Source organism: Echinops telfairi, unplaced genomic scaffold, assembly GCF_000313985.2.
Source record: "Echinops telfairi isolate 266 unplaced genomic scaffold, ASM31398v2 ScPeMD7_2291;HRSCAF=2852, whole genome shotgun sequence".
NCBI lineage: Eukaryota > Metazoa > Chordata > Mammalia > Afrosoricida > Tenrecidae > Echinops > Echinops telfairi.
Window position 1 is genome coordinate 30,095,316 of NW_022106189.1, and position 21,663 is coordinate 30,116,978.

At 53.6% G+C, this 21,663-nt stretch overlaps 2 protein-coding genes across 2 annotated transcripts; one reads left to right on the forward strand and one right to left on the reverse strand.

Annotated features, from left to right (window-relative positions):
* Positions 1–3,356: 3,356 nt before the first annotated feature.
* PHAF1 (phagosome assembly factor 1) lies at positions 3,357–19,384 on the forward strand. Its single transcript, XM_013005174.2, has 16 exons — positions 3,357–3,396; positions 3,870–3,952; positions 6,394–6,477; positions 9,802–9,845; positions 11,000–11,079; positions 11,323–11,417; positions 11,893–11,990; positions 12,063–12,175; positions 13,857–13,990; positions 14,686–14,769; positions 16,060–16,142; positions 16,368–16,411; positions 16,848–16,891; positions 16,978–17,036; positions 17,467–17,539; positions 17,973–19,384. Exons 1-16 carry the CDS (start codon positions 3,357–3,359, stop codon positions 18,057–18,059), a joined length of 1,245 nt encoding a protein of 414 aa, XP_012860628.1. The 3' UTR covers positions 18,060–19,384.
* On the reverse strand, positions 19,269–21,370 carry B3GNT9 (UDP-GlcNAc:betaGal beta-1,3-N-acetylglucosaminyltransferase 9). Its single transcript, XM_004704844.2, has 2 exons — positions 21,283–21,370; positions 19,269–20,988 (listed from the first exon to the last, which is right to left on the reverse strand). Exon 2 carries the CDS (start codon positions 20,967–20,969, stop codon positions 19,785–19,787), a length of 1,185 nt encoding a protein of 394 aa, XP_004704901.1. The 5' UTR covers positions 20,970–20,988; positions 21,283–21,370; the 3' UTR covers positions 19,269–19,784.
* Positions 21,371–21,663: the final 293 nt, after the last annotated feature.

The following is a 21,663-nucleotide window of genomic DNA, read 5'->3' on the forward strand; positions in this document are numbered from 1 at the left end:
CCGAGTCCCGGGTGCTAGGCCAGGCCCCCTGGAGTGTGATTGTCTGCTGTAACCCTCGAGGGTTGAGGCTACTGTTAGGGGCAGCTCAAGTAAAACGCGGGGGACTGGCTGACGCCCCCACCGCCGTGGGGGTCAGCCTCCTGCTGCTCTGGGCTCGGGTCGCCCGCGCCCCGACGGAGACCAAGGCTCCTCGCGCTCGAGCCCGAGATCCGCCGGTAGGACCCGTCTGGGGAGTGGAGGAGCTTGCGTGTGAGTGTGAGGGGAACTTCTGTCTTCTTTTGGGCTCGCTTGGAACCGTCTGATCGGGCGTCCTCCTTAGCCCAGACTTGACCTGGGAGAGTTAAAGGTCGAGTGAAAAGGAGTTTGAGGGCAGAAGCTTAGTTTGTTGGTCTTTGGCCGGTTTGGTTGTTGACACCAGCTCTCTTCCTTCGCCCCTCCCCATCCTTAACGTCACTGCCTCTGTGTACAGGGATGTCAGCAGTCATTGCCCCCAGCCTGTGTTTACTTTGATGTCTCAGTCCTGGGAACAGGGGGGGTGGGGAGCAGATGTCATTAGGTGACTTGTTTGCCCGGGCCTGCCCTTCCGTCATCGAGTCTGGGTTGTGGGATGGCCAGCTGCACCGCTGGCGACAGAACTTATACCCGAATTGAAAAGATCTGAATTGATGGGAGGGCCTGCCTGTCAGCTTCTGCCTGTGGGGGGTTGCAGATGACCCCATGAATCAAACTGCACACCTCCTGTATGTTGTAGGAGGTGGCTTTATCGGGAGGGGGGAGGGAGAGTAGGCGCTTTGTCAGGGTCTCTCATAATTGACTCCTGCAAAGTTTCCCCCAGCAACTTTGTGACATTTCAGAGTCTGGGGAATCTCCTAGAGGTTGGTTGGGAAGCAGGTGATATTCTTTGCCTCCAGGCCCTTTAGCCAGGCCAGTGCTGGTTGGCTTTTCGTGAACTTTTTTTCCCCATCCTCCCTTCCTCTTGGCAGCTTCTGCCTGTTCCTGAGCCTGGGCCTCACAAGGCTGGGCAGCAACCACAATCATAGCTTGACACCCGGCTTGGTGGTGTGACGGGGTAGTGGATCGCATTGTGGTCCAACATTCAGAGCTCCTCAGCCAAAAATAGTGACTAGGATACAGCCCAGACCAGGGTTTCCAAAACTCTGGGGGAGGGGGAGGGAGTGTCTTCTTTCGGCCCTTGTTTTGAGGCCATAATTCCCACTCCTGACTTGGTCCCTTTCCAGGAATCAAGGGTTTGGGGAGTTATTGAGACCAGAAGGAGGGAAAGAAGCATTTCTGTAAATTGAATCCAGAGTTTTCTTCGGAGGAAAGTTCACAGAAGGACCTGGGTCTTGAGGAGTCCCGGGTGGCCTTGAAATCTGCATTTTTAACCAGCCCGAGAGCTGGTGGTCACTTAGCAGTCATTTCCCCTCTCAACTTCACCCTACTCCAACAAGTAGGGAGAGTCTGGAAGGTAGATCTGTGCTCTATTTATTGTGAATGAAATTGTGGTTTACGTACCAGTTCATGCTTTTTCAGTCAACAACTTAACCAACTTAGCAAACCTCCCAGTGCCTTGCACTGCCTCCATCCTTTTTTCCTCCCATCTCCTGCTTCTAGGATATGGTCTTCTTCCCCTTTACCAAGTTGACTTCTTTCTGTCTGCAATCCGTTTCTCTTGGTCTGAAGATCTTTCTTGGTTTATTTTAATTGTTTTTATGTAACAGTGGTCTCGTACAATATTTTTCTTTTTGTGATTGATGACTTTCAATTATGTTGTGCTTTAAAACAACATTATTTTGCTAGAGAGCCAGGCTGTACGGCAGGTACTTATTTCTCTTTGTGCTAAGTGAAATGGCATACAAGTGGATGAACAAAGACTTCCTGCTCCCTGCCTCTCTCCTCCTGAAGAGGGGAATCATCTTCCTCAGTTTTTTTTTTTTTTCTGTGTGCAGGGGCATGTGGGGGCCCTTGCCACCAGCTACCTGGCAGCACAGTGGAGAGCTGCATCTCTCTTGTTGGCTGCCTTCCCGGCCTTTGTGAATGCTGGACGGTGAGGGAGATGACAATGACACGGACAGGGAGGCCTAGCCAGGGAGACGGACAGAGGATGTCACTGATCGTGTGACTTGAGGTGTAGCCCAGAAGCTGGGCACATTTGAAAAACTTTCACTGAGAGTTACTTAATGTTTGGGTGGACAGCCACCTGTGGAGGCATGGCTCTAGACTTTGGTTTTTGAAATTCACCTTTAAAATCCAAAAAGAGGGCATACTAGGAAATAACCTTCTTCAAAAGTCCCTCGTTACACCGACTGGAGGTTCATTGAAGGCAGCATGTGCTCCTATGGAGTCTGCTTGTGGTTTTCAAATTGCAATAAGAAATGGTCTTGTGCCCTGAAGAACTTAGTCAAATGGGAGGGAAAGATTACAGAAATTCATTTTGTCATATTTAGGTAGAAGCTGTGAGGGTTCTGTGAAAGGAGAAAGGGGATAAACTTCCTGCCACCCCACGGGAACCAGTGAGCATCCGTGGGGCCCTCCCAGAAGTCTATACTGGAGGCTCTCATCTGCACTGTCTCCATGGGCGAGGCTCCCAGTGGGGTTGAAAACAGGAAAAGAGCATTGGGAAAGCTAGATTGTGTGTGCTGGCACCGTCAGCAATTTGGTGTTCTAACTAGAACATGATGTCATGGCGCAAGAAGACAGTAGGTTTTCCAGAGTCTCACTTCTGTTGGGTAGTAGCCTGCTAGGGCACGGTTGAGGAGTCTCTGGGTTCAGTGGGAAAGGAATGTGTCTATTAGCAAAGTCTTAGCTTGGGTTTTTGGGAGAACGATTTGGAGAGAGGGGAAGAGGGGGAATCTAGGATTCTGGCTCGGGTGACTAGGTAGATGTTGGGAGTGATCTCTTGGTGTTGACTTTTGTTTGCCTGAAGAAATACACAGAAAACAGACTGGACATGTAAATTGTAAGGCTGGTGGTAGTTTGAATGAGTGAATGGGGGTGGGTGGGAGAATATAGCCCACCCTAGGGGTGTGGGGAAGTTAAGGTAAAGCACGAGTGTGGTGTAGATGGGGCGGTATGGGGGTTTTCACAGAGGTAGGGTCATCATTGGGGCCCATACGTAGCACAGGATTTACATGTCCATTCTTTGTTAAACAGCTATGTAGGGTCTTCTGTTGGACCAGGTGCGGAGATTGGTTGCTGAAGTCCAGCAGTGAACAAGACAGGGAGGGTCCTTACCCTCATTGAGTTTATAGGGGAAGCTCTTACAGGTAAATAAGTAGTGGGTAGCATCATTTGTTAGGGCAGTCAGAGAAATGAGGTGTGTGAGCCAAGGCCTGAAGGATGAGAAGGAATTGGCAATGGGCAACGGGGAGAATATTCCAGCAGAGGCCAGAGCTGGTATGAAGACCTGGGGTGGGAAACAGCTTGACGTGGGTGGAGAGGGACAAGATCCAGAGAGCTTATGCAGGGCTTTTAGGTGACAGCCTGGTCTTTGGGCTTATCCCTTTGTGTTGAGCCTCATTTGAGGGTTGTCAGCAGGCAGTGATGAGATAAAAGAGTAAGAGTTATGCAGGTGAGAAAACTGACCACCCAATTTTTTGTGGTAGGTTAACTGTTAGCACTGGGATGGTATGTATATTCATGTAAGTTTCCTCCATTCCCTTAGACAGTCCAGCTAGCCCCTTAGGGTGCTCGCTGCTTAACTTTATTGTAGCTCCTCCTGCTTATCAAAGGTTATTTACTAGCTAATTTGTAGACTTTACTGGCTTCCTCCCCGAGTTTTGTTGTAGAGATCATAGAAGCTGTCAGTAAATAGCTGTCAGTAAATGGATGGCCCACACAACCTCACGCGTGCCTTTGCTTTATTTCAGGAATGCCTCTGGCTCAGGCAGTGGCCATTCTTCAGAAGCACTGTCGCATCATCAAAAATGTTCAGGTTCTCTACAGCGAGCAGGTGAGAGATGCCTATCCTCAACACCTTTCTGAGACCCTCTGACACCTGGTTGGGTGGTTACAGGTCCATTTGTTTCTGCTAGTTTCAAATCCAAGTGAGCCTGTTGCTGGCATGAAGATTCAGTCTGGGTCTCTTTCTGCTTATTGGGTTTTAAACCAGCTTGTTGCTGCCAAATTGATTTTGACTCGTGGTGTGTAGTTTCTTTATAATAGAGGGATCTTCTCATAAGGACCCAGAGCCCATGATCAGAGAGCTGTGGTGGGGTGCTTCGGACAAGTGAGCTCTGTCCTTTCCTATCCCATCCGCCTCTTTGCTCCCCATCAAGTGCAGAAGACAATTTGCTCCCCTTAACAATTCTGAAATATCTCCTGGTCTCCAGGCAAGTCACACCCTGGAAATTAAATGTGCATATCAAATAGGTCCCATCTTGCTTAGAGGGAAAAGATGCTAACAGCAAGCAGCAGGCAGCTTCCTTTACTGACCAGTTTCAGCCCAGTGCTGGGTACTGTATTGGACGCTCCCCAGCCAAATAGACCATGTGTGCTCTGCAAAGCACTAATAAAACTTTGCCCTTGAGAGTGATTACTTGCTTTTGAAAATCGCATAATTGAGTCCTAAATTGTAATTGTGCCAGGACAAAACTGATCTGCTCTTAGGAGGGAGGGCAGAGGGAAACCGAGATGCTCTCCGCATTTTCTTCCAGTAGAGCTCTTGGAAGAGGCTGGACTCTTCCTTGAACCTGCTTGCTTCCCTGGACTGGTCCTCGGAAACAAGGAACTTGGCGTGGCTTTCTGTGTTGAGAATAGGGATCTAAGCTACCTCCGTTGTGTGGGTGAGACCTAATGGGTTCAGGCATTCCTGCAGCCCTACTGGAGAATTGCAGCCTGCTGTATGTTTTCTCCAGGCTTTGTGGGAGCCCTGGCGGTGTGATGGTTGTGCATAGGGCAGCAGTTCAATACCATGAGCTTGTGCTGGAGCAGCCGTTCTCAACCTGTGGGTCGAGACCCCTTTGTGGGTCGAATGACCCTTTCACAGGGGTCGCCTAAGACCATCAGAAAACACATCGATTCACATTATGATTGATAATAGTAGCAAAATGACAGTCATGAATAGCAACGAAAATCATGTTATGGTTGGGGTCACCACCGCCTGCGGAACTGTATGAAAGGGTGGCGGCATGCGGAAGGTGAGGCGTTCTAGGGTGACAGTCAGGAGCCCTGGAGGAGGAGTTACGTGTTGGGCTGCGATCAGCAAAGCCCACGGTGTGAAACCGACTGCTGAGGTGAAAAGTTGGGGCTATAGGGTTGCCGTGAGTCAGAATTGGCTCAATGGCAGTGAATTTGAGGGGTTTTGCTTTTGTTTTTCATTTCAAAGGTTACAGCAGCTCTGGGAAGGTCCTGGGAGTTCTGCTGTGTCCTGCAGAATGGTGCCCCGGGCCTGCTCTCCCGTGAAGATCAAGGGAGCAGAGTGGAGCAGACAGCCTTTCATTCCTAGAAAGCTCTGGGGCAGGGAGCATTTCCATTGAGGCCCGTGCTAGCAGTGCACCTGCCTTGGCCTTCTTGGCCTTCCAGCTCCTGTCTGTGTCTTTGAAAAGTCCTGCCGACAAACTGGTCTAAATCCTTTGAGCAGCTCTGTGTGCCAGTTTCAAGAAAGGGTGGGTTTGAGATGGTAATGTTTTCCTCTTTGGGCCCAGTGTGAGGCTGGGGCAAGGTCTTAGACATTAAGACCAGAAGTGGCGTGGCAAGTGGGAAAGGGCGCTCTGTGTTGAGTCTGTGCTTTCCAACCTGCTGTCTGGCTTCACGGCAACCCCTCGAGGAAGGGGAAGTTGTATTTTCTGAAAGACACCAGAGCTTCAAGAGGTTTTAGGGTTACCGCAGGTCACTGGCTCTAGGGTTCAAGGCCACCTCTGTCCATTGCTCTATGCAGAAAACCCCCTCTAGAACTTTGAAAGGGCAAATGTAGACAAGTGACTCCCCACATACTAGACAAAGGCTTCCAGAAAGAGGCATGTATGCAGGAGGGGGGTCCTGTGCATGGTATGCAAGCTCTCGTGCAGTGAGCAAGCGCGTCTGCAGCTTTGGGTCTGGGGTTGGGCCTCCCCACAGGACCTTGCCCTCCTCTCCAGCTGCTCTGCAGAACCCGGGTGCCCTAGGGCCTCAAGACATCAAACAGCTCCTAGACGCCTATATTTTGACCCGTTCTCCAGGGGTTATTATCAAAACCCGGAGGTGCGAGCAGTACAGAATGGAAGCTGCCGGCGAGCCACGGGGAGAATGGTGCACTCAGAGCGCCTGTTGTTCTCTGGGTTCCAGACCTCGGGAGTTGGGCCAGGGAAGGGCTCCCTGTGCCTGGTTAGTCCCTATCTGTGACATTTATACTGGGAAGCTGTCAGTAGGTGGGAGTAGGTTGGTGGTTCAGGATGTATTATTTTTGTTTTGCAGTCTCCTCTAAGCCATGACCTCATCCTTAACCTGACTCAGGACGGGATCAAACTACTGTTTGATGCTTTCAATCAGAGGCTCAAGGTAACTATAAATGATGGCGTTTCGTGTCCAGTTGAGCCAGTCTTTCTGGAGCCAATTAACCTGGGCGTGATCTTCTTTGGTTTAGAGACCACCACAGTGCAGTAGGGCCCAAAGCTACACCTGTTCCCCCTTGGGGGTGGGGTGGGGACTAGAAGTAGAGTGGGATAGGGTAGGTGAAAAGAGACTTCGAAGGCTGGTGGTGCATTTTGAGCATGTGCTGTGGGGTGAGGACTTTTGTGTTGAAAAGGCAAACCAGAGAGCAGCTGAGTCCAGTCCCCCCAAGTCTCCGTGCAAACAGGCACTCAGAATCGGGCCGCATGCAGAGTAGGACAGGCGACTTTAGTCAGACATGCGTGTCTTGCTTTAACTGCCATAGAAGGTAGGAAAGGGGAACTGCTCTTCCTAGAATACTGAAACGGGGGAGTGGGGGGGCTTAACACCGGCAGGGTCAGTGTGTTTTTTAATCCCTTTGAGGAAATGTAAACAAACAACTTGCTGGTGTGTAGGCTTGCCTTAATTGGTGCTCAAGTGCAATTTGCTAACACCTGTTTTAGTCCATGCTGTTTTTAATGCCACCCTACTTACAGATGCCTATGCCTCACAGGCTAGCCACGTGACACCAGACGCCCATCTGAGAATCACAAGGTTGCCTGTGGGCTCTGGGCAGTGGCGTGTCCAGGCCGTGGGCAGTGATGTGTCAAGAGCTGCCATCTGGTTAGACTGTGGAGTAGCCTTTCCAAAAGACTTGAGTATAATTCCATAATTCCTAGCATTCCCTTCAAGTCAGCTGTGAAGAGGCGAAAGCAGACCCTGGTACGTGGCTCCGGACTTTATAGACTCCCTAATTTAATCTCCACAAGCCGAGTGAGCAGTTTATCCATACTAAGCATTGAGGCCACTATGAACAGAGGATCAGAGGCCTGCCTAACATCAAGTATAGTGTGGTGATGTTAGTAAAGAAGTGAGAAACAAGAAAATAGTATGAACACACATGCTGCCCCCAAAACCATGAGGAATGAGAAGTGCTTTGTTAGTCTGGGTAGACTAGAAAAACAAATTTATACACTCATGTTTATAATAAGAAATCGGTTTATGTACAAGAGAAATTGAACATAGAGAAAATGTCCCAGCCCAGTCCAGATCAAGTCCATAAGTCCAATATTGCCCATGTGTCCAATACCAACCTATAAAGTCCTCTCCAGAATTCTCAGGAGAAGGCCTCATTGGCTATGACCCAATTGACAGACTAGACTTCACCCCTTCACTCTTAATCCTCTCAAGTCCCAATTGACACCAGATTATGTAACTACCACAAGTACCTTTGAACAAGAAAGATCAACTACAATCAGACATTCTTCTGTGGACTTCTCTTGCAGAGGGGAGACTGGGACACCTGTGTGAGCCTCTGGAGACTCAGAAAGGCCTACACCCCTGTGTTAGTCTGGGTACACTAGAGAAACAAATCCAGAGACATTCGTGTGTAAAAGAGAACTTTATATCAAAGCAATTGTACATTAAGAAAACATCTCAGACCAGTCCAGATCAATCCCAAGCCTGATATTACCCCATATGTCAAAACTAGTCCATAAATTCCTCTTTAGACTCACGCAGCCATGCAATGATGCAGAATGTAGGAAGATCACAGGCTAGTGGGTGGAAAGTCTTGTGGATCCAGTGGTGGTGGAAGCATCTTAGCGCTGGCATGGGTCTCCACATGGCTCCTTCAGTTCCAGGCCTCTGGCTCCATCAATGTAGCTCCATGTGGCTCGTTAGCAGAAAGAGAAGCAGAGAGCGTCTCCCACTTCTGGGGAAGAATACAGGAATTCCCAGAATCTTCAGGAGAAGGCCATGTCCACACGGAGGCTTCTTTGGCTGTAGCCTGATTGACAGGCTCGACTCCACCCCTTGTCTCAAGTTGACAGATTATGTAACTCCCACACTCAGTCACTGATTGCAGCTCTAATTGGTTACCAACACCACGCCAGTCCCCTTTGTGGTCTTGAGTCTTGGTTGGTGCCGAGTCCAACCTGACTCCTCTAGCTGCCCCTTCAGATGTTATCTGTCTGTCTCTGCCATGGGCTGAAAAGACCCTGTGGGCAGAGCCTCACATGCTACAGCCTTCCTTGTTCTTCCCTTATCTTGGCTGTGGCTCCTTTCCCTCAGGAAGCCTTCAGGGTGGAGAATTGGCTTTAGACTTTCCCACTGTTTGTCCCCATGGTTCCGAATTTGCTTGTTGGTCCTCCTGGTGGCTCAAAGGTCTCCAAGGTGGTCATTCCTCTGGGCCCTGTGGATAGCTCTGCCCGATTGGGCACACAGCCTGGAAGCACCTAAGCATTAGCCTGGGCTCCTGGAAAGCACATGACTACAATGTAAGAGAGCCCTCTGGCAGCCCTGTCCTCAGAGCCACGCTGTTCCCCGACCCTTTGTGGCCGTGTGGTCCCGTGTCTGGTCTCTAAGTAAAGTTGAGGACAGTCAGTGGCCAAGAGTGAACTGTTGTGTTCCAGTTTCTCTGGCAATGCCAAATGCCCCCGCGCCTGAGTGCCCCACAGCCCCTTTCAGGATTTGGGCAGGTTGGTAGGGCTGGCAGGGCAGACACTGAGCCAACTCTGCACCGGCCTCCTCAGTGAGAGCCAACCCTCCAAGCCCAAAGCTGGTGGGTGGTGGGGACCCCGGCCCCAGCCAGCCATGCTCCTGGCTGCCGGTCCTTGACGTCACAGCATAAAGGAAGGCACACTGGGTGCTATTAGAGACCACTGGTGACTGAGTGGTCAGTGCCTTTCTCTGTCTCTGCCCAGAGTTAGCATTTCAACTGAGGCCGAGCCCATTAGAGGATCTCCAGGTCCCACCAGTGTTCTTCATTAGCGCTACTCCCCGGTGTTGCTGCACTTGTCCTGTAAGGTGCATGGGACCTGGCCTGTTTCCCAGCAGGCTGGAGCCATCCCTGCCCCCACACATGCATTTCAACAGTAGAGCGGAGTGCGTTTCTACTGGGGGTCATTGCTCGGTATGGGTGTGCAGTCCTCAGCACGGCTCGGTGCTGGCTTGGTTGTAAGGACCTTGACCCTGTTGGCAAGTCCACCAGAGGAAAGAGGGTTGTGGTAATGGTGTAGCATGTTTATTGGGGAAGGGGGTGTATTTTCGTATTAGGACACAAGGTAAGCTTTTGTGCTTCAGGAGAATTTTGACTATTGGTAGGTCTTTATTTATTTTACCGTTTATAAAATGTTTACTTTTTGTTGCATAATCTTTTTCAGTCTGGCATCTTACCAACTGCAGAACATTGGTAACTCATCAACATCTGGGGTTTGTTTGTTTGTTTTTTAGGTGATTGAAGTCTATGACTTGACTAAAGTAAAGTTAAAATACTGGTGAGTTTTCTCCACACTCCTTGTCACCCTTGGTGCCATGGGCTTTGTGCTCAGCAGGTCAGTCGTGGAGTACCAGCTGACAGCCAGCCTGGCATGAGAAGGGAGCCTCATGAGAACTGCTGCCCTTACCATCAACTAGCTTAATCCACACAGCAACAGGGCCCGAGCACAGAGGTGCTTAGACCACTTTCTGCACGGTGGCTCCTGGCCCCTTTTCATGAGCAGCCGAGATGAGTCTCACTCCGAAGCCTGTCCTTTCCGGAGAGAAGGCAGAGACCATAGCTGGTCTTCACGCAGATCTGGGAACTGACAGGGGCAAGGTGCTCATGTCTAGAGTGACCCTGTCACTGAGCCTCCATAGGGGCTGCCCCTTCCCTGGGTGGTACAGGTGTGGAGTGGAGGCTAGAGTCTGGCTAGCCTAGGTTAAAGTGGTAGCTCTGGCCCTTCCTGTTTCTGGGACCTCTAGGACAAGTCATTTCATCTCTAGGAGCTTGTTTTCTCATCAAGAGAAAGGAGGCCAGTGTGGCTGCCGGGCTCCCAGGAGGATTGTGGGAGCTGGGCTGGCAGAGCCTGTGGGGCACAGTGTCTGATTGAAAACACCACCCCACATGGAGTGTGGGGTTACAGCAGTTACACTAGTCATGTTCAAACATCCCTTTTAACCTTACAGTCCTCAGTGGCTTATTTTCATGTTTATCATCTGAGAGAATTAGCTCTTCTTTGCTCTCCGGTCCACCCTGTCCCACTTCCTTAACCATTGCACGAGGTCCATCTCAGTGACCGGTAGGCTCCTCTTCCTGTTTGTCATGCCTTCCTCTAGCCATTCTTTGTTCCAGTCTGGATGCCATACTAAGGCTCAGGAATGGCGGGAGTAGGGGGCAACCAGTATTTTCTTGGACTGTGCCTGTTCACAAATGACTGTATGTCAGCCCCATAAGAATTCACCTTGTGAATTCTGACCTTGTGCATTCTCTTAGTTAAAAGATCTTTAATGAGCTTATTTTGGCATTGTTGTAGATGGAGCCTCCATGCTGTAAGAGTGGCTCTCCCTGACCTGGGGAGGTCTGGGAGTCAGATGGCCATCCTGGGGAGGTCAGGGAGTCAGGTGACCACCACATCACACGAGGGTGTTGAAAGGGGCCTTTGTTTTTCAGTGGAGTGCACTTCAACTCTCAGGCCATAGCGCCCACCATCGAGCAGATCGACCAGTCGTTCGGTGCAACGCACCCAGGAGGTGAGCAGAGTCTGCCTACTACTGCTGGCCGTCACTGGCAGCCCACTATGACACCCCTGGCAGGGGGCACCAGCCCCGCCCTGCCCCTGAAGCCAGGTTCCCGGAGGGTTGGGGGCTTGGGTGTTTCAATTCAATAAGTCAGAGCAGGAGTGAGACTCAGGAAGGCGTTGCCATCATTACTGCCTGCTGCAGCCTCTTCAGATGCCACGGTCACCCATGTCTGTCCTGCTTCCCACCCCACAGTGTACAACTCTGCCGAACAGCTCTTCCACCTCACCTTCAGAGGACTGTCCTTCTCTTTTCAGTTAGACTCATGGACCGCGGCTCCCAAGTACGAGGTTAGCCCTTCTCTGCCCCCACCCAGTGTCCAGCTGGGGGTCATCAGACAGTGCCCTCGGAACAAGTGGGATATAAGCACCCTGTCCTTAGTTTCTTTGTCTTTGAGCTCATCCGGAGGCCCATGGGAGCGGGGGGTGGCAGAGGAGGGTGAACTCCCTGCTGAGCTTAAGTGCTCCTGCTCAGGGGTCCTTTTCTCGGTGGCCTGGCACTGGGAGCTTTGATCTGGGCTGTCGGTGGCTTTCAGCAGTGTCGTTCCTCAGTAGGCAACAGGTGCGTAGGGTTGTGGAAATGACAGCTCTTCGTAGGCTGGCTTGAGTCTTATCAAAGAAGGTTCTCCTGTGTCTTCCTCTGACACGGGGAGGCTGGTTAAGTAGACTTCAGATGAGCCTGCATGATTGGGTGACCTGAGTGGCAGGGAGGCCGGTGCCTTCGTGCAGGCGGGCCCTCAGTAAATCGGTGGTCTTATGTTTGCAGCCCAATTTTGCCCACGGCCTCGCTTCTCTCCAGATCCCCCATGGAGCGACTGTGAAACGCATGTACATCTACAGTGGAAACAGCTTACAGGATACCAAGTAAGTGGGGGGGCATTCCCGGGCTTCCTGGAGAGGGAGACAAAGCTTTGCTCATTCTCCGCTGACCCCCAGGGCCCCCGTGATGCCCTTGAGCTGTTTCCTGGGCAACGTGTACGCCGAGAGTGTGGATGTTCTTCGAGATGGAACTGGACCCTCAGGTTTACGACTTCGCCTACTTGCCGCAGGTCAGTCACTGACGTGGAGGTAGTGGGCTCCCCATCGCACCATGTTGAGAAATTCTAAATTCCCACAGTTTAGGAGGTATAACTGGTGGGAGGTGTTTTAGATCTGAGTGAGCAGGGCATCATCTCAGCGTCAGACGGTGGGATGGCGGGAAGCTTCTGGAGCTCTGCCTGTCTCCCATCGTGTTTCCTAGAGACTCGTCACAAGGGCTGTAGAAGTGTCTCCCCCCGCTCCCCAACACATACACGCACACACACACCACCACACCACATTCCCTACCCAGTTCTGAGAGTAGGCTGACCGGCAGCTTACTGAATGGTGGTTTGGGCACTCTGCTGAGGTCTCCTGACTGAATGGGAAGGAGTTGCCCCCACCCCCACAGTGTGTGTGCTCTCCCCATCCACACCTCCTTGTGTGACTCGCTTCTCCCTGCAGATAGATATTCGAGACTTCAAGTCATGCTTAGCAGGGCACCTGGTAGTACCTTCCAACCCAAGTATGAGGAGAAACGGAGCCACATCAAGCAAAAAGCCACCTCTTTGGGAAAATTCTTGTTTTCCTGTACAGGGGTCAGTGTGTGGGAGGCCCTCAGCAAATTGGTCCTGCAGATTGAGCCTCCATTAGCTGGGGTCTCAGTGAAGAAGTCGCTGCTCTCTAGCACCTCTCCTGGAAGCCTTCCAAAGCCAAGTTCATTTCCTGTTTTCTTTTAAAGCACGTCCTGATGATCTTGGTGGACAGGTACACCCAGAAGCAGGCTGGTGGGCCTCAGGAAGGAGGAAGTCACAACAGTTGTGTAATAAAGTATTTCTTGACACACACATCCTTGTATCGCATCAGACCATGAAAGGTGGCCAGAGAGAATAGCACCCTATGGTGGATGAGGTGAGGTTCACAGGGGAGGTCAGTTTTCACTCAAAGCAGTTCATACACACTGTTTCATGCAATGGATTACAGATTGTGATCTCCACCCCTCTCTGCTTCCTGTTTCCGTGCCACCTACTGTCCCTGGGGAAATACATGCTTGGCTCTCCAGTGGTTGATTGCTCTAAGGTGTTGATCTCACTGGTGTTATTGTTCCCCTTAGACACGCCTGCCTGTTGTTTAAACGGCTATAAATTGAACTGTAAGGATGAGTGCATTTCCAGACCAGAAAGGTGATTAAGGACTATATACAGTCTTGAGGTGCACCAAGCCTCTGTCCAACCAGTAAGCCTAGTCTCTTTATTATTGTGAGTTTTGTTCCGTTTTTTCCTCTTATCAAGGACCTTCTAATGTGACCCTCTTCAGAGCAGTTGGTAGTAGTAGCTGGGCACCATCTAGTTCTTCTGACTTCTGAGCTCAGGCCCAAAGACTGATGTGTATATGGTCCATTAGTTCATTGGCACGTCACCATATGTCTTTGATTCCTCCCTCCCCCCTTCTTTACTGCAGGCAGTGAGGGACCGTGGACAACCACTCACAAGCTTGCAAGGCCTCAGTGGCAACTCACCAAAGTAGGGTGTAGAGTCGTGGTCCCGTGGACCCGTGCTACCCTTCCACAGCACTTTATGCTGCTGCTCATCTTCGCAGTCTGCAGTCTTCACTGGGGTCTTCCAGACCCTGAGCTTACGGACACACCAGTCTTAGCCAGCCAGGTGGTGCACTTGACTCAGTACCCTGAGCCCTCCTCCTTCCTTCCCACAGGTTGTGGGCCCAGCCTGTTGGCAGATGCCAAGATGCGGGTATTTGAGCGCTCGGTGTATTTTGGTGATTCCTGCCAAGATGTTCTCAGCCTGCTTGGCTCTCCGCACAAGGTCTTCTACAAGTCAGAGGACAAGGTAAGGAAGATAGAATGAGGAGGCAAGCTATTTTTCTTATTTTTTAAATCAATGCTAATTAAATCATGAATACATAGAGACCGTTCAATATTTTCCCTTAAAATCTGGTCTGCTTAAACTGATGAGAAATATCAGTGGGTAGCCTGCCTTGCCTTGTCATTGTCTATGAGGCCTGCCTCTCTGCGGAGATGGGACCCTATGTAGTCCATCACAGCTTGATTGATCACGTGGGGCTCCTGCAGCCCCAACACCTGAATATTATGCAAGGAGCACACCTTGTAGACTTTCCGTTCATCTGAGAACTCATATGCATGTGAAAGTTGGACATTGAACAAGGAAGACCAAAGAAGAGTCGATGTATTTGCATTGTGGTGCTGGAGAAAGAAAAGTACCACGGACTACTAAAAAGACAAATCCATCCGTTTGGAAGAAGTAAAGCCAGAGTGCTCCTTAGAGGCAAGGATGGTACAACTTTGTCTTGCATACTTTAGACATGTTGTGTCTCTGGAGGGGAGGACATGATGTTGGTAAAGTGGAGGGGTGGCGACAAAGAGGAAGGGCCTCGAGAGACAGTTGGACGCAGTGTTTCCTTCTGGCGTGTGTACGGTCCCCGTGGTTTAGAGCCAGCCCAGTGGCACTGAACAACACGGAGAATTAGCTGCAAGCTGATGCAGTGTTTCTGTTAATCCCCGCAGATGAGAATCCACTCTCCTTCCCCTCATAAGCAAGTTCCTTCCAAGTGCAACGACTACTTTTTTAACTACTTTACTCTCGGGGTGGTAAGTTGTGACGCCATTGGGAACCATCCCTTTCTGTGGGGGTGGGCAGTCCTTCAGGCACACCTGTGCACGCACACCACTGCATGTCTGCCCAGGACATCAAGGGCCCTGACCCTGGCTAGCTGTGCCTGGTGGTGTTTTGTGTGGGTTTGGTATCCAAAGGAAGATCTTTACTGCCGCCAAGGTGCTGGCCTGCTGTGCGTGGACCTCTCTGTGAAGGGAGGCTCACAGTGAGCATGTGCTGCTCTTCCAGGGGTCGCTCCTGAGGCAGCTCTGGGTGCTGGGTGGGGCTGGTAGCCACTTGCAGCATTGTCAGATCAGCGGGTGGATAGGATGCAAATGGTAGTGAGATGTGCACTGCCCCGGCAGGAAACCTTCCAGGGCCGGGCTGGGCCCTTGGTCTGTTGCCGTTGAGCCTGGAAAGGTCCTGAGGCAGAGACTGTTGGGGGCTCAGAAGGGGCAACAGAGTGCTGCAAGGCTGCAGGATGAGGCTGGAACTGCCCCCGAGCGCCCGATGGAGCAGGAACCAGGTGGACGGTGTCTCTGAGTTGTGAGGACGTCACAGTGGAAGTGTGTGTGGGCTGTTGTGGGAAAGGATGGTGCTGTGCATGTGACTGAGTTTGAGGAGCAGTGGTGATGGGTGGCAGGGAAGACAGAGAAGACCATCCTCACAAGACTGTAGGGGTGGGGGCAAGAGGCAGCGCTGGCATCGAAGGCCTGCGTAGCTGTCAGCGTGTGAGGCTGGGAAGAGTGTGGGAGATGGGACATTCTGTAATTCAAGTCAGTTCTGACTCATCGTGACACCAGAGGATGGAGTAGAACTTCACCTTGGGGTTTCCAAGACTGAACATCTTTATCGGCAGGGAGCCAATGGTCTTTCATGGCGTGGCAGCCTTACAGCACACTTGGAGCAAGTCTTGGTCGGAGCCCTGCTGAGTGGGCCAGGCTAGAACTTTAGGTCTGTCCGACCCCAAGTACCATGGGAACTAGGCAGGACTGACAGTCAGGGCATTAAAGTGGCTGAGTGCCTGAGTCAGGTGACTCCTGAATCTTTGGGGACCTTTAGACCATGGCCGTGTCCCCAGTGGCTCTTCTGCAGCAAGTACTCAGTGGTGGGGACATGCTTGCTACTGAGTCCTTTACAGGACATGGCCCCCAAGACTCTGGGCCTTCAGCTGGCGCTGACCAGTCTTTGGGAGGGAGGGAGGAAGGGCCCCTCTGAGTTGACCTTGGAAAGGCTGCTGCCCTTCTAATAACGTCCCCTCCCTGCTGGCCCTTGCTTCTGCCTAGGACATCCTCTTTGATGCAAACACACACAAAGTGAAGAAGTTTGTCTTACACACCAACTACCCAGGGCATTATAATTTCAACATGTGAGTATGTCTGCGCCTGCCCTCAGAGAAGTGGGACCACTGGAAAGAGCTCTCGTGGCCCTGGGGTGGGGAGTTTGGTGGCTTGTCCACGTCCATCAAGTTTGCCTTCCCCAGTGAACGCCCTCATCCGGGGCTTGGACAGGGCATCTGGGTGGTGGGGAGTTGGGGTACAGGGCCCATCCCAGGAGGCCAACCAACTCTTTACCCTACCTGCCTCCTCTCCAGTTACCACCGCTGTGAGTTCAAGATCCCACTGGCCATCAAGAAAGGTGGGTCGTGACGGCCTGGGGGCAGCAGTTCTTTAGAGGGGGCTCCCGCTGTGGGAAGTATCCCACAGAGGCAGTGGGAGCTGGGTTATGAAGCCCTTGTCCCCTGCTTCTGGCTAGAGCTTCAGCACCTCTGGGCTGAGCAACTTGCTTTTGGTTCCTGGAGGCCCTAAAGTATTTTCCTAAAATTGGGGGTGTGAGATTATCCTTTGCTTTTTTCTATCTGACGGGAAGGGTGTTGTCCTGCTGGTGCCCCTAGCTGGTCCCTGGCTGCCCTCCCTTTGGCTCCGCCCCACTAAACCACATCAGCTGCCCAGAACTGGCTTCTGCCTGGTGCTGTAGCCAATGGTAGGCCTAAGCCCCCTCCTTTGGCTAGTGCAGTCTGAATCCTGACTGGGCCAGTGGTCAGCTGCCCTGTGTTTTCTCTGTGGTTTCTCAGAAAATACAGACGGTCAGACAGAAACCTGCACGACCTACAGCAAGGTGAGCTACTACTCTCCCACCTGACCCAGCACCTGAATGAGGTGGGCGAGAGCCTGCTCACCTGCCGCCCCCTGTTCCTCTTACAGTGGGACAGCATCCAGGAACTACTGGGCCATCCCGTGGAGAAGCCAGTGGTCCTGCACAGGTGAGTGGGGAGCCTGTTCCTCCTCAACCAGAAGCCAGGGCAGCCGTCTCCAGTCCTGTCAGAGCAGTACTTCTGCCCACCCTGTGCATTGGGAGTGAGTCAGCTAGGCTGGGGTCGGGAATTGGAGTCAGTCTTGGCTAGCCAGTCCTCTGCCCCACATCTGAGAGCCTGCTGCCTGTAGTGCCCTCCTACTTATAAAGGCCTTTGATCTTCCCTCCTATTCTGTGCACCCTGTCCAGTGCCATGGTCACTCACAGTGCGTTCTGTACCGGGTTAGGCTGTGGGATTCCAAGCTCAATGGGGCTACTTCTTAGGGCCTGAGGGGGCTGTTTGAGACTCTCCCAGCCATCAGAGACACTGGCCAAGAGCCCCCACCTGAGAAAGGACGAGCTGCCTGGTCTGGCCTCTCACTCTGGCCTCTCCGGCGCAGGTCGTCCTCCCCAAACAACACCAACCCGTTCGGCTCCACGTTCTGCTTTGGGCTGCAGCGGATGATCTTTGAGGTGAGCCCTGGGGTCCTTGAGCTAGGCCAGCGGAGGGGCCCACAAGCATGGCAGGGGTTGAGGGTGCTGGAGGGGGGACCCAGCTGCCATGCGGGGCAGGGGGATGGGCCCTCAGTCCTGTCTGCCAAGAACCTGGCCTGCCTACTTGTTGGCAAGCATGCAGTCAGAGGCCTAAGCAGTGCTCTCTGTCCAAGATAAGAGGTGACAGGAAGCCCGTGTTTCCATCTGAAGACCTGGAGTGCAGCAGGGAAGGGAGCCACGGGAGGGGCAGGTGGGGCTGGCTGAGGAGTCGTTTGTGAAGGATGTGGCTGTCCCTCCCCTCGTGGGGTTGGAGATGGTCATCAGTGGTGGGCGGCTGTGCTGCTGACACAGTTGGCCTCAATTCCATTCTCAGAGTCCTGGTGCTGACCACACTGTCCTCATCTCACCCCAGGTCATGCAGAACAACCACATTGCCTCAGTGACCCTGTACGGGCCCCCCCGGCCTGGTGCCCACCTGAGAACAGCAGAGCTCTCCTAGGGCACCAGCGCACGTGCCCCTCTGCCCATTGGACTGCGAGCCATGGCCTGTTCAGGGCCACCCGATCGGGTTTCTCAGACCCCTTGCCAGTGTTGAAGGCAGTGGTGAGGCTCTGAGGTGGGTTGGGTATGGTGCTCTGTGGCAGGGTGAGGGTCCGGGGGGCCCTGTCATTCATTCTTCAGCCTGTGGGCGCCACCAGCAGGGGACACAGACTGCTACAGAGAAGCACAAACTCCAAGCTCCAAGCCTGGACCCAGGAGCTCCCGAAGCACAGGAGGTGGCGGGTCTGTCAGCCCCGCCCCACACGTGTTGTGGAGCCTGGCTCTTTCTGTGGCTGAGCACATAGACGCCCAGGGCAAGGACAAGGGGTCCTGCCTGTGGCTTCACAGTGCTATGTGACCCTTACAGCGAGCAGGTAGCATGTCCGTAGTACTCGGCTGTGAAGTTTGCACTACATCCACTTTAGTTACTTGATGAACTGGCTGTGGCCTGTCTGGCCCGCCTGCCATTCCCTGCTCCTTTCTTGCACGAGCCCCCTGCCAGTCCTGGAGGCTCACCTAGGTGGCTGAGACCCAGTATTCTACCACCCTCTGGGGATGGAGCCAGCCCCCAGTCGCCTGTCTCTGCTCTGCCCCAGCCTGGCTGGCGGGGCTGCATGTTTCCATTCTGTCTGCCACTTTGATTTGATGCCAAAGTTTTCGCCAAAGACATCGCCCTCCCTTTGTTCCTTCATTCTGTTCTGCAGCGGGGCTGGCTCCTGCCCCTGCCCTGAGCAGTGGCCCCTGGCCAGACCCAGTCAGTTGTCCCAAGGTCACTGGGGGCTCCAGGAAGACTGGGTCTGCCTGTTCTCACGGGCCTTGCTAAAAGAAAGTAGCATATGTGCTTTAAAAATAATCCTTTTGAAAAGAATTGAGAAGAGAAATGTATAATTTTATCCCATTTTTAATATTTTGGTCTAGCAACTTGTGATACATAGATGACAATTTTGTGAGTTTTTCAAGTGTGTGTACAGATTTTTGTAAATATGACTTTTGTAATTAACTCATGTACAGCCTCATCCTGTATAGACTAATGCAGAGTGTGCAGGGGGCTCCGTGGGCTCCTGTGGCACTCATGACTTCGTGGTGGCCGACTGTGGGGTCTTCCTATGTGGCCCGCAGACTGGCCAGACACCCCCTCCCTTCCCCCAACATCCACTGTCGGGTAGCCAGGACTGTCCCATCAGCCTGCCCCCTGTCCTGTCCTTTCCCCCTTGAATAAAGCACCTGTGCCCTCAGCATCTGCCCCACCCCCACGTGCTGTTGCTGGGGTGTTTGTTACGGAAATGTATGGTGGTCTTCAGTTGGTTTGCTGAGGGGAGGGACCTGAACAATGGGGATCATTTAGGGTCCTTGCCTCCAAAGCCTTCAGCAGGAGACTGAAGGGGGTTCTTATCTTAAGGGTAAGTTATGGCAGGTGCCTGAGGGCTGAGGCCAGGGCCTGAGACCTCACCTGGGCCCACCCATTCCAGTGCTGCTTCCAAAGCCAGTAGTTGGAGCCCCTGCCCCCAGTACACGCAGGGACTTACTAGGATAGACAACCTATCCGCCACCTTGCCACTGACTCAAAGGGTGACCCAGAAACCTTCGGATTCCATCTCCGTTCCTGGTAGGAGCCATAGCCCACTGATCTATCTGACCGGCTGGTCCCGGGGCCAGAACCAGTCTTCACCAACACTGATGGTGGCTAGGGAGCCCACTGGAAGGGCCCAGGGGCCGCAGGTCGTCGGTGCCCACAGGCCAGCCCACGTGGCCCTTGCAACAGACGCCACATGAGCCAGATGTCAGCAGCAGAGAGCCCGTGCACCACGACCAGCTCTCGGTAAAAGCAGGGGTCAAAGGTGCGCAGGTGTGGCGCCGCCGAGGGCCGGGCAATGCCAAAAGTGCGGAAAGCGGGGTGAGGCTCAGGCGTGAGCTGCAGGCGCTGAAGACACATGCCCAGGAAGACGTCGTCAATGGGGAAGAGCTCTACCTGGGCACAAGCACCGGCCAGGCGGTGCAGCGTGGCCCCTGAGAGGACAAAGCCGCCGCCACCGGCATAGGCTGGGTAAACTGAGAGGCCGTACACGCCCTCGGGGATGTAGTACTTGCTGTCTCGCTCTCGGATGGGCCGGGCCTGCAAAATCACATCGCCTGCAAGCAGGTCCTGTGCCGGGTCTCTCAGCGCCAGGAATTCCAGTAGGTTTCCCACATGCACGAACACATCAGCATCGCCCTTAAAAACGAAGCGTGTGTTGGGGCAGAAGGCCGAGGCCCAGGTCAGGAAATGGATTTCCTTAAGCGTTAGGTTGAAGAAAGTGTCCTCAAAGGCCCAGAGAAGGATGTCCGCATAGGCCTGGCTCTCAGCGCGCAGCAGGGCACGCCAGTGCGCCGGCGGGGCTGCCCCGTCGCTGCCCCCACCCCTGGGCACACCCAGCAGGAACACGCGGCGCACGAGCGCCCCCTGCACCCGGCCCTCGGCACCCCACGTTTGTCGCACTGCTTGGCGCCTCTCAAAGTCGGCCACCACGGACTTGACAGCGATGAGCAGGTCGGGGGAGCCATCGCCAACGCACTTGTGCGGCTGGTTAATGAGCAGTGGGAAGCGCCGCTGGTCCTTGGCACGCAGGTAGTGGCCGAAGTCGAAGGGCCCCGTGGGCGTGGGAGGCGCCGGTGTGTCCCCCTCATAGGCCAGGGGGCCTGCATGTGAGACCGGTGTTTGGAATGCGCGGGTCACCAGACTCGGTCTCCGAGCCTCCTTGCCCCGCGCTCGCGGCGCACTCGTGGTCGGGGCCTCGCCTTCATGCTGCACGTAGAGCAGGAGGCCGAGGGCGACGCCGAGAAACACTGTCAGCCCCGCGTCCCTGCGTAGGCGCAGCCTCCGCCGCTGCATGTCGCCAGAGCAGGCGCCCCTGCAGGGAAACACAGTCAGGGGCTCCTGTCCCCGCCTCCCAGGGAGGAGGGGGCAGGCGGAGGCCACGCCCCGGGGTCTCCCATCTGGTCCTCTGCACCCCGGACCCACCCGCCAAGACCAGAGGGAGTTCCTTGTATCTAACCCTCCACTGTCAGCCGCAGCCCAGGCCGGTGCCCTCAGGCTCAGGCTGGGAGATTCTGGGAGTCTCAGTCCCACTCCCCGCACATTCCTCCTTGGGTCCCCAACCCCTCACCCCTTGCCCCTCGCTGGTCTCTGAGATCCTAACACTCACGGCTTAACCCTCCGGACTGGCACGGCCCCAGACGCCGGGCCTCCGGGCTCAGCTCAGGGTCCCAGGGGCAGCCATGGGCAGAGACCAGGCCAAATGCAACGTTGGCAGGAAGAGGGGGCCCGGGCTGCAGCCACGTGACTCCAGCTGTGCACGCCCGGACATCTGGAGCTGAGCTCCGCCCTGGCGCCTGCTGCGCCATGGGGGCGGGTGGGGGGGCGTGCGCAAACCCTGAGGAGGACCGACCGACCAGAGCAATTCTCTGGGAAGGTTTGAGCGTGAAGAAGTCTGGCTTCCGCAAGCTGGCAGCAGCTTCGCACGTGGGCACCACGCCTCCCGCAGGTCTTTCCCTGGCGCTTCCCTGGTTCTGCCAGGCAACGACTC

Excerpts from the sequence above, each read along its gene's own strand:
- PHAF1 (XM_013005174.2), top strand. The coding sequence starts at position 3,357 with ATGGGCAACGGGGAGAATATTCCAGCAGAGGCCAGAGCTG. Across the intron at positions 11,991-12,062 it reads AACAGCTTACAGGATACCAA|GGCCCCCGTGATGCCCTTGA; the intron begins GTAAGTGGGGGG and ends GCTGACCCCCAG. Across the intron at positions 16,143-16,367 it reads GGGCATTATAATTTCAACAT|TTACCACCGCTGTGAGTTCA; the intron begins GTGAGTATGTCT and ends CCTCCTCTCCAG.
- B3GNT9 (XM_004704844.2), bottom strand. The coding sequence starts at position 20,969 with ATGCAGCGGCGGAGGCTGCGCCTACGCAGGGACGCGGGGCTGACAGTG.